Source organism: Muscardinus avellanarius (genome assembly GCF_963383645.1).
Source record: "Muscardinus avellanarius genome assembly, chromosome: 11".
Taxonomy (NCBI): Eukaryota; Metazoa; Chordata; class Mammalia; order Rodentia; family Gliridae; genus Muscardinus; species Muscardinus avellanarius.
In genome coordinates this window covers 66317477-66328573 of record NC_137797.1, presented here as the reverse complement: position 1 = coordinate 66328573, position 11097 = coordinate 66317477, and the positions used below count along the sequence as shown (strand labels likewise).

Sequence of the window (11097 nt, the reverse complement as noted above, 5' to 3'; positions counted from 1 at the left end):
GGAGGGGACGGGAGGGGAGAGCTCAGTGGGTTGTCTCTGGGGCCTGTGGATGCGAGCTGCTTCTGCTGTCTCCAGTGAAGTGGAGGAGGTGAACGCACAGCACTGCGCTAGGGTGTGGGTGGGAAGCAGGGAAATCCTCCAACCCCTGGGGTCCCATGGTCCCTGAGGGAAGGAGGCCATGGTGGCTGCAGGCAGAGGGGTATCCGGCCGGACACAGGCTCAGTGAGGTCAGGCAAACGTGACTTCCATCTCAGCCCATTCTAGCCCTCGGCTGGCTCGCTTCCCAAGGGTGTTTTTGCACAACGGTACTTGGGACTAGTGCAGACCTGGCAGGACTTGGAGAATCGAGGTCAGGCTGGAGACAAGACCAGAGTGCGACACGTTTCCTCTTTCCCCAGGTCCTCACCAAGTGAGTCCGAAGCATTTGATGTCATTAGCACCATCCATTGGGACTGGCTCCCCCATCTGCTCCGTGGGAGTGTGGTCGCTGAAGAGACAACCCACCGAAGGCCAAATGCCAGGGATTATGGGGTTCAGGGAAGGGCCCCTCCCCACCTGACACCCATTGGGATGCACTTTAATTTCCCAGCAGCAAGACTGGGGAACTTCAGGCTCCCAATGGTCACTGTGCCCATCCCCTTGCCTCTGGACTCCCCTCCTGGCTAGATGGCTACCTGGGGGCGGGGCTCCCTGGAGGCTTCCCAGGGTCTGGAGGGGAGGGTCAGAGATGCCAGCCCCCGGGCCCTCCCCCATCATTTTTGCCTCCAAGTTTCTAAGCAATACATTTCGGGGGTTCCCTCAGCCCCCCATCCCAGATCTTAGCTGGCAGGTCTGGGTTCCCCTTCTCTTCCCCTGGGAAGGGCTGAAATAGGAAAAACAGCTGGGGTTTTTCAAAGCCCTGTGTGTGGGGAGGGAGGGGTTCCCTCAGGGCACAGCGCCTTTGGACGGGGTGGGGGTGGGCATCCTCCTGACCCCAGACTTGCACTGCTTCACCTCCCCACCCCCAGCCCTAGCTGACTCCCTGCGGTCTTCCCCTTCCCAGGCCAAAATGGTGATGGGGGAAGAGAGAGGCCCCTGGGCCGGGGTCTGCGGGGGTCTTCCTGAGGTCCTTGAGAACTTGGGGTTGGTCTGGGCCCCTGGGGCGTCTCAAGCCCTTTGCCTCCTTCCTATCCCCTGCGGCTAGGAGGCTCCCATCCGACCAATGTCTGTAAAGTGCTTTGAGGTCTTCCCAGCAAAGCACCTTCAGGATGTATTCTATGAGCACAGGAGAGTCCAGTGGGTTGGGGTCCAGGGTGTGTGGGGAGGGCGAGCTATACTCCAAGACTCCTGTGTTGCTAACAGAGAGAATCCCTCCCCCCTCTCCCATCTCCCACAGCTGGCATAGCTGCAGGCTCCAAGAGACCCTCTCCTGGGACCTTGGTGGGCGGGAGGCAAAGGGAGGGGCTCAGGGCTGTGCTGTCCTGGCCTCTGGAGAGCGCCCAGCCAGGCCGGTGCCCGTCCTACCCTCAGGCTCCTCCTTGCCCCACCTGGCCCTGGGAAAGGCGGCCAAAGTCCAGGTGACTGCCTCCTCCTCTCTTGTAAATACCAACCATGCATTTGTACAGTGGAGCCCGTTCTTGTGAAGCCCATACCCACGGTCTCTCAGACCTGCCACCTGAAACTTGTCCCTCCTACCCCGCCCGAGTGGGGCAGAGACGCATGTGACTCACCCCTGCCCTTGGTCTCCCAGGCCCCTGCTATAGCCAGAGATCAATAAAGAAGGGAGACGTCCTGGCTGTGTCTGCTGTTCACTGGGTGCAAGTCGGCCGAGCATCTTCACCTACACTACCTTTTTGTCTTCTTTTTACAGTACTGGAGCTCGAGCCAAGGGGTATTCTACAACCGAGCTACCCCCTCCCAAGCCACTTTTATTTTTAATTTTGGAAGTCTTGCTAAGTCGCTGAGGGTCTTGCTACATTGCTGAGGCTAGCCTCAAACCTGCAGTCCTCCTATCAGCTTCCCAGGTGCTGGGATTACAGGTGTGTGCCCCTGCGCCGGGCCTCACATACACTCTTTTCAGCTTGATAAGATCCCAGTGAGGTGTTCTCCCTCTGTGCAAGCTCAGGCCTGGAGCTGAGGCCTTTGCACGAGGACGTGCAGGAGGTGCCTGGCAGGAGCGGGAGCTTACAATTTTTGGACTGTGCTCCTTCCTCTACACCACACTGCTGCTTCAGCAGGGAGGGGACGGAATCATGCCTTCCCTCTTTTCCCTTTTCTCCTCCACTACCTGGTAAAATCCAAATCAGCCACAGGAGAGTCCTAGCTGTGGGCCATAGGGCGTCTTTTCACCTCTGCTTGATTTTTGTCTTACCTTGGCCTCTCAGAACCTAGGACAAGGGGAGAGAAGGCCCTGCCAGTTCCCAGAAAGGGAGTCGTAACAGCCTCTGTGTTCTCTATGTATCTTTGCTAACTGGTTGAAATAAGGAACGGTGGTCTCTCTGCAGGAGGAGGGAACCCATCAACACCCCTTCTTCCATTAGCCAAGGGCCAGGTGCACTTCTGCCTTTGTCCAGCAGATGGCGCGCACAATACAGTCACAGCTGGGCAAGGGCACCGGCCTTGGGGTTCCAAGTCTTCCAGCTGCTGGGCAGCCCGGGCAGGTGGTTGGATCTTTCCTCGGTCAGGAAGCAGAGCCTGGGGCTAGCCTTCCTTCTGAGCACTCGGGAAGTCAGTCATCCTACCTAGCTGACCCTCATCTCTCTTCCTGCCTCTAGTCAGGGGGAGGAATTCCGTTCTCAAGTATTCTGCCAGCTTCCTCATTTCCTCCTTTCCAGGAGCAGCTGGGCAAGAAGAGGTGGAGAGTGTAGAGACAGGAGGAGGGAGAAAGGTTTCTCCAAGCCTGCAAAGAAGGAGCGTGCCAACGACCTAACACCAAATTTATCACTTTTTAAAAACAGGAGATTTTCCCCAAAAGTGAAGAAATAAGAAACAGATCCAGTGTCCATGCATTCTCAAACTGCAGCTGTGATTCCAGGATACCGCCTTCTCTCAGACCTGTCATGGAGGAAGGGGCAGAAAGGGAAGGTGACTGAGAGGCCAGAGGTCAGCGTGTCCCCTCTGGTCTGCCCAACTGTCCACTCCTCTGGACGCTTGTTCCGGGGCCATCAGCCTCCACCCCTCGTCAGCCTATGTAGGGAGGGCGAAGATTATAAAACCAGTGCCCAGAGGGTTAGCTCATCAATCCTCCACCTCTGCCCAGTAGCGGGGCTACTGCCCATTTGGCCTGGACAGGTGAGGCTCTCTCTTTAGGGTCCAAATGCCCTGTACATATACACATATAACAAAGAAGCCTAGTATGGTAGTCAACACATTTGTAATCCCTGTACATGGGAGGCTGAGGCAGGAGGATTGCAGGTTGACAGCCAGCCTCAGCAACTTAGTGAGGCCCTCTGCAATTTAGTGAGACCCTGTTTCAAAATAAAAGAATAAAATCAGGCTGGGGTTGTAGTTTGGAGGTAGAATGCCCCTGGGTTCCATCCCCACATCCCCAGTACCACAAGAAAAGGAAGAAAGAATGAAAGAAAGAAGAAAAGAAAATCTATGGTCTACTTCTACCACCTGTTCCAGGAACTAAGAGTCCTATACAAGTCCTATCCCTGGTCCCTCTTACTGCACCTCAGTCCCATTTCTCTTGTCTGTCAGAGGAGATGCACATCCTCTTACCGCAGAGGCTAACTTTTCAGTGGTGGAAACTGGTTCTTTGCTCCCTGTTTCTCTGATTCCAAATATTAGCGTCTTGGCCTTATCCACTCTCCTGCTGACCTGGTGGCCCAGCCCTGGGGTCTTACCGACTTAGCTCCCTGGGAATCCAATGGTGGTAGATGGGTTGAGGGCTCCTCTGTGCGGGGCTTGGCACTGCACCTCTCCTGAGCTTTAGGGATGGCTTCTGCAGGCTCTAAGGAGGACAAGGGGTGGTGGAGGGAGAGAGAGTGTTTATGAAGGGACTGCATCTGCAGCCACTGTCCAGCAAGCTCTGAGGGAGCAAGCTGGCAAGACCAACGGCTTTCCCTGATTACAATTACGATTATAGGTTCATTATTTCTTTTCATCTGCAATCAGAAATTGAAAAAAAAATCTCTTAAAAGAAGTTTTGAAAAATTGGGGTATAAGCTCAATGTTTAGCTAAACCCAGCCTGAACTAATATGAGGCTATTTTTAGTTTTTATTTATCCCATTTAGTGAGACCATTCATTGGATTGTAGAATATTAATGTATTTGATTACAGGGTGCTCTGCTGGGAGTATTATATAACACACAGTATATGTACTGTATTACTTTCATAAAACTGGAAAAATTCTGAATTCAGGAGCCCATCTGGGACAAGGGACTGTGATCATGGACTAATACCACCCCCCCGCCCCGATTCCATGTGTTTCTTATGTGTCAGGTGCTGAGCCAAGAACCAGACTCACTGCAATATTCACAACAACCCAAGGAAACAGGTGCCTTCATTATCACATGATTGGTTTACAAACTGAGGCTCCCTTGCTGAAGGCCTCTTAGCTGGTGAAGTGGCGAGTGGCAAGCCAGGACAGTAGCCTGTGTGCCCCATCCCCGCTGTGCCTCGATAGGGATCTGTGGTGCCCATGTTGGGAAGGCTCAGGGTCAAAGGGTAAGAAAAAGTGAAGATTCAAATCTATGTAATATAGCTGGGCGTGGTGGCGCACGCTTGTAATCTCAGCATTTGGGAGGCTGAGACAGGAGGATCGTAGTTCACAGACAGCCTCAGCTACTTAGGCCCTCTACAACTCAGTGAGACTCTTTTTCAAAATAAAGAATTAAAAAAAAAAAAGGGCTGGGGGGTGTGTCGCTTGGAGGTAGAGTGCCCCTGGGTTCCATCCCAGTACTGCCCCAAACAAAAACAAATACATGAAACACATGCAATAGCTGGGCGTGGTGGCGCACACTTGTAAACCCCGCGCTTGGGAGGCAGAGACAGGAGGATTGTGCAGGTTTGAAGCCAGCCGCGCTGGCTTATGAGACCCTGTTTCAAAACAAAAAAATATAAAAATAGGTCTGGGAGTGTAGCCCGGAGGTAGAAGGGCTTCCAGAAACCCCAGTACCACCAAAAAACAAACAAACAAACAAACAAACATGCAAATATATAAATATATGCATATCCTTGAGACAGTTTTCTGTCTCAAGCTACTGTTAGACCTCTCCCTGGCTCCAACTCCTCCCCCTCCATCAGCGGGTGAGGCATGCCTCCCGTGGGGCTGTGGAGCAGGGTGCCTGGGGGCCCTCCCCAGCCTGCACATACTCTGTGCTGTCCCAGAGGTGCCCAGCCTTGGCTCCGCTCCTGTGTCAGTGGTCCCAGATGCGCAGGACTCCTGGGTCCCTGTGCTCTCTCCGCCTCCTTCAGTCTCCTCCCCTTGTTTCTGTTGCCCCAGGTGATGTTCAACCATCGTCTGCAGCTCTAGGGGCACAGAAAAGGAGGAAGCATTGGCCAGGCTACCTGGGATTTCCCCTGCGGTCCCCAATCCACTAGCACCCCCCTGGTGGGTTGGCAAATGTTACTGGGTATTTGATTTTTTTTTCTATCCATTGAGAACTGAATGAGGAAGCAGCATTAGCTGGGTAGTGGGGAGGAATGCAAGCTAGACCATAAGAAGTTTTTTTTTTTTTTTTAAAGGAACATGAGTTGCAGGGAGAAAGCCTTTAAGACCATGAGACAGATGCTTCTAACTTACCGGGCTACATGGTCTCTCTTGGGAGCTGTAGAAATATTTGAGTACCTTCCCTGTGCTGTGCACCATGCTGATGAGTTCACATATATTATTTATCTGCCATACCGAGGTGGTGTTCAGACGGGGTAGGCTAAGCAGTTCCTCTGTGGCTACCAGCTAGTCTGGCAGAGGTGGGGTTCCAGCCCCAGTTCACGAGCATTAGCTGGGCTCCAGTAAAGGCAGATTCAGTGACCTCCCAGGACCCTTCCACAGGGTCCTCAGGTCTACTTCCCGGCCTCGGCCGGGGGCAGAGGGGACGAGAGCGAGGGGAGAGTCCCGAACCTTTCATGGTGGGTGTGGTCCTTGTCATCTTCTTCCGTTGCCGTGGAGACATTGCCAAAGTGGACTGTGAAGGATACAGGGCTCAGGTGGGTGCCAGCCCTTCCAGCCCTCCTCCTCACCTTGCCAGGTGTGTGCACAGACTGGGTCTAGGTGTGGGCTTCAGAGGGAGGGGGAAGAAAACCTGCTTCCCAACCCTTACACCGCAGTGAGCAGAGACTGTGCGTGCGTGCGTGCGTGCGTGTGCGTGCGTGCGTGTGTGCGTGTGTGTGTGTGTGTGTGTGTGTGTGTGTGTGTTGGGGGCATGTGTACAATTCCAGTCCTGGGCCTTTTGGAGGGTGCAGGGAAAGGGGAGCCCAAAGGTCTTAGAGGTGGGGGCAGGTTTTTTTTTTTTTTTTTTGGTGATGCTGGGTCGATTCCTGGGTCTTGCATGTGTTAGCCAGTGCTCTACTACTGAGCCTCCTGCTGTGATCTAAAGGGGAGGGTTTGAGGCAAAGTCCCCGGGTACTGTGGGCTCTTTGGGCAGGGCAGAGTGGGTGGGGCCAGCTCACCTTGAGAAGTGGGTTGGGGATCCGGTCTTCATCTATCTCTGAGAGGAATGGGGAAAGGAGAAAGGTGATAAGGACCGGAAATCCAGGGCTGGGGACTCTGCAGTCACCTCCATCCTGCCCCTCCCTCCCCAAGTTGGTGTCCTCCCCCCAGCTCCCCTCTGCATCTGCAGGCTGCTCAATCCCTGCATCTAGGCCTGCCCTTGACTGTGCCAATCTGTGCCTACATCCTTGCTTTAGCCCACTTTGTGGCCTTTTAAACTGTTTTTCCCTCTGAAGTATCCATGGCTCTTTCTCCGTCCAGCTGCTCCCCTGCCCCTAGGCCAGCACTGGGCCTGGCCAGGGGGCGCGCTGATAGAGGACTGTGAGTCTGTTCAGTGCAACTGCTTAGGCAGCTGGAGGGAAGCTGCAGACCCAGGGTCCTGGATTCCAGTCTGGCTCAGTACCTGACCACTCTCCCCCACTCCTTTGTCAAGCTCCCTTCTCATTCTTCAGCACCTTGTTGTCTCCTCAGACCCTGAGAGGGACCCTGGTGACCAGAATCCCAGCTGCTCCTGGTGCTGTGTCTGATCCTCCCCTTCCCCTCTGGGGGCCTTGAAGATAGAGGCCGGAGGCGGGGCCTCCCCCTTGCAGCTGCTGCTGCCTCTGGGGGTGGGGGCAGCGGCATCTCAGTTGCTGGAGAAACCTGGAAGGCTGTTGCTGTAGCAACCAGCATCGCAGTTGACCATCCCAATTCCTGGGGGCCTTAGGAACCAGGTGGCCCCCTCTCATTCCTAGCACTGCTCCATCTTTCCCCAAACAAAAGACATCCTGTGACTCCTCCCAGCTGCCTGCCTCCTGGCTAGCACCCTCCGGCTCTCCCTGGGATTGTCGTTCCTACTCCCTTTAGTGACCCGTCCCTTGGGTTACCTGGGGATGACTGGTCACTGGTCAGCACGAGGGTGGCAGGGGTGGGGCGACGCCTTCGAATCTGGGGGAAGAGGGAGAGGACGAAGAGGTCAAATACACACGGAAACATTAAAGCCCATCCAAGGCCACTCAGCCACACGGAGCAGGTTGGCCCACTGAACATACCTCAAAAAAATAAAGCCCCATTACAGTGGAACCCCTAACCAGGAGGACATCCCCCTCCTCCAGGGAGAGCTACAACCCAAAAGACCACCTCTGCTCCCGGCGTGCCTGGTCCCTTGTCTCCCCCAGCCGGCACCAGCTCTCATCTCAGCGGCTTTATCTGCTCCAGCATATCGATCTCTGACCTACTGTCCTTCCGTCCATCCTGGATCAATGGTCAGAAATAACCCGAGAGGGCACAGGACTTTCCCTTGGTCCCCCACTCTGGGAGTGGACATTAACCTGTTGGGGGCCAGCGCTGGCACAGAACATCTCCCAAGGCCAGGTCTGGGAGGACTGCTGGGTGGGTCTGCACGTGCACCTCCCAAAGGTCCCTCTCTGTCCCTGTCACACTGCCTTTCTGATTTGTCAGGTGATAGGGTCTGGGGGAACCCTTGTCATGGTAAATATAAGGCTCAGACTTCACAGGACCCTGGCCAGGGCCTGAATGAAGGTGACCTGAAAAATCTCATTCAGGACTCAAGCCTCTGAGCCCCACCCCTGTACTGTTGTTCTTTTGTCCTGCTGCCAATAAAGTTGATTGTTGTTGAAGTCAGCCTAAGGACCCCTGGGTTGTGTGGTTTTTCCCTTTCTGGGGAGCTTTAGGGGGTTGGAGAGAGTGGAACAACAAGAGTTGGAGCCCTTGCAACACCCTCTAGGGAGCAGTGGGCAGGAAAGGCTGAGGGTCTGGGGAAGGGGCTAAGACTATCCAGGGCTGAGAGGAGTGGGACGAGGAGGCTGGATGACCACATCCCTTTCTTTGTGTGCCCATTATCTAGTCCATCACTACTGACAGCGGAGGCGAGGGGTGGGCAAAAGCTGCCCTTCTCTATGTCTAGAAAGTGGGCACAAGATAGAGTGGGCGGGGCTGTTTAAGCCCGAGAAGGGGGCCTGTCCCCAAAGAGAAAGGAGCCTGCACAGAACGGGGGGTGCGGGGGATGGCTCCGCTCGCTCCAGGAAAATCCAGTGGCATCTGTTTTTAGTGACATTTCAAGGTCCCCGCAGTATCGGTCCTGTGTGTGTACACAGACGTGCGCCGCACAGATATGGACTGTGCGCGGTGTCTGGCTGTTCCTGGTGGAGTACTGGTGGTGGGACATGTGTGCTTCATGGATGTGGTGGGGGGCAGTCCTTTACAAAGGGAGGACTAGGGGAGGACTCCTCAAATTTGTTCCTGTCCGGGGTGGGGGAGTAGTTGCTGGAGAGCAGTGGAGGAGGCAGGGAGGGGGTGCAGTGGGGACTCCTGGGTTGAGGTAGCATCTGAATGGGGCGCTCCAGGAGGGACAAAAATGGCCTTTGAGGAGGCAGTAGGGCTTGGCGATCTTGCTTGGACAGGTCCCTTTACTATCTGTTTCCTTGTCTTGAACAAGATTTCCAAGCACTCAAGAGTCCTTGAGAACTGTGATATCCTATAGCAGAAGGAAGAGAGGCACCTCCCAGCACCTGAACTACTAGGAAACTAGGAGATAGTCTCTTTTAACCCTCCTCCTCCTCCTCCTCCTCCTCCTCCTCCTCCTCCTCCTCCTCCTCCTCCTCCTCCTTTTCTGTTGTTAGGGATTGAACCTAGGGGCATTCTACCTTCAAGCTACACTCTCAACCCTGTTTTTTTTTAAAAAAAAATTTATTTGGAAACTGGGTCTCACTAAGTTGCTGAGAACCTGGCTAAGTTGCTGAGGCTGGCTTCAAACCTACGATCCTCCAGTCTTAGTCTCCCAAGTACTGAGATTACAGGTGTGTGCCAGCACGCTGGGCGGGCTCATCCTGGATCTTTCTGCTTACACACTTGGTCTTGCGGCAGGAGGGGCAGGTAGAATTTCAGGCCAGGAGATACAGATGTCTGATGACGTTTTGAGCCCCTGGCTCCTCCCTTGGGCTTCTTAGCATTGCCTCCCTTGTCCCCGGATCCCTGAGCCAGCTGGCCCTCCCCTCCCCCATCTCCCCCAATGCACACCTACACCTGCCTCCTCCAACAGCAAACACCAGGTGAGCAGGTGACAGCCCTGTCTGTGTGGGCAGGAGCCCCCCAGCGCACACTGAGCCCCTTTCCTGGATCAGAAGTCATCTCAGCCTGTTTCTCAGCAAGGGAACAGCTCCCATCCCCTGGTCCCTGAGGTCTCCTCACTCTCCCTCGGTGGTCACATCTCACAGGGCTGGGGCTGTGCTCACCCAGCGAGGAGCAGGGCACTACCCCAGCCTTGGCTTTGGGCAGCTAGTTATGGAGAGGTCCTGCTCCTCTCTTCCCAGCCGCACCTTAGTCTATCCAACAGATAGGACAAAACCCACTCCCTCTGCGTTCCAAGAGGTCACCAAGTTTTCCGGGTGGGGGCGGGGCCAGAGCCTGGCAGCTGCTAGGGGCAAGCACTGACCTTGTGGGGACTGGGTACTGCTAGGGGTGGGGGAGGACTAGACGAGCAGACAGAGAATACAGACAGGGATGGAGCTCTGGGCAGATACGCAAATATTTGGCAAACAGGCGGTAGGTAGTAACCCTCTCCACACACGCCTGCTCACTCTCACCGCCGCACACACTCTCACACACCGTCGCCTCTGCCAGGCTGCTCAGAGCTAAAAATAGGCCAGGCCAGGAGGCTGGGCCAGGGCTCTGGACTCCCACCCCTGAGCCCGGCCCTCACGGCGCCTCCTCGCAGGTCGCTCATCTCGGACCCCTCCCACCCGAGGCAGCACCCCGCTTTGCCCCCGACCCCCAGCGGCTCGCCCTCCATCCCGGCCGGGCTCCCAAGGGCAGGAGTTGGGAATCAGGACCCACGTGTCCAGTCTTGGAGAAGGCAGCCTCAGTCTGCGACCCGCCGCCCCTCTCCCCAAAGCCCCAGCCCTCGCGGTGGTCCCCAGCCCGTGCTTCTTCGCGCTCTCGGAAGCCCAGCAAGTGCGCCTCCATTAGGAGGGGACGGGGAGAGCCGACCCCTCTCTTCCGACTCCCATAGCACCAGCCGGGTGGGTCCCCCGCCCTCCCTCCCGCGCCGCCGCCAGCTCGCAAACTCTGGCGGGGTTGTCTGGGTGGAGGAGGGGGGCTGCCGAGGGGAAGAGGTCGTGTCCTCGGGCAGCCCCCTCCCCCAGGGCTGGGAGCCCGAGAGCGGCTCTTTCGGGACGGACATCGCCTGGACCAGCTCATCTTCCCGTCGGTTTCAAAGAAACACGGATGGGCGATGCGGCCGGCGGTGGGGGAGGGGACGGAAGCCCCCCTGGCTGAGCGCGCCCGCCCCCACAGGGCGCCGGGCCGGGCAGGGCGAGGGGACCCGGGGTCCCGGCCCCGCCGGTCCGGCCGCCCCGCCCCGCCCCGCACCTGCTCGGCCGCCTCGGGGTCAAGGTGCGGCTCCAGCAGCGGGACGGTGAACTGGATCTTCCTGGGGCTGCTGTCCTCCTCCATGGCTGGGGCG

General features: G+C 56.2%; 1 protein-coding gene across 1 annotated transcript; it reads right to left on the bottom strand.

Moving 5' to 3' along the window:
- Window positions 1–2209: 2209 nt before the first annotated feature.
- PPP1R1A (protein phosphatase 1 regulatory inhibitor subunit 1A) lies at window positions 2210–11087 on the bottom strand (the record flags this gene model as incomplete). The annotated part of the gene is made up of 7 exons (XM_080704870.1): window positions 2210–2266; window positions 3828–3934; window positions 5300–5455; window positions 6048–6111; window positions 6596–6633; window positions 7502–7562; window positions 11004–11087. The coding sequence occupies 7 exons, from the start codon at window positions 11085–11087 to the stop codon at window positions 2210–2212; spliced, it is 567 nt and encodes a 188-aa protein (XP_080560996.1).
- Between the last annotated feature and the right edge of the window lie 10 nt (window positions 11088–11097).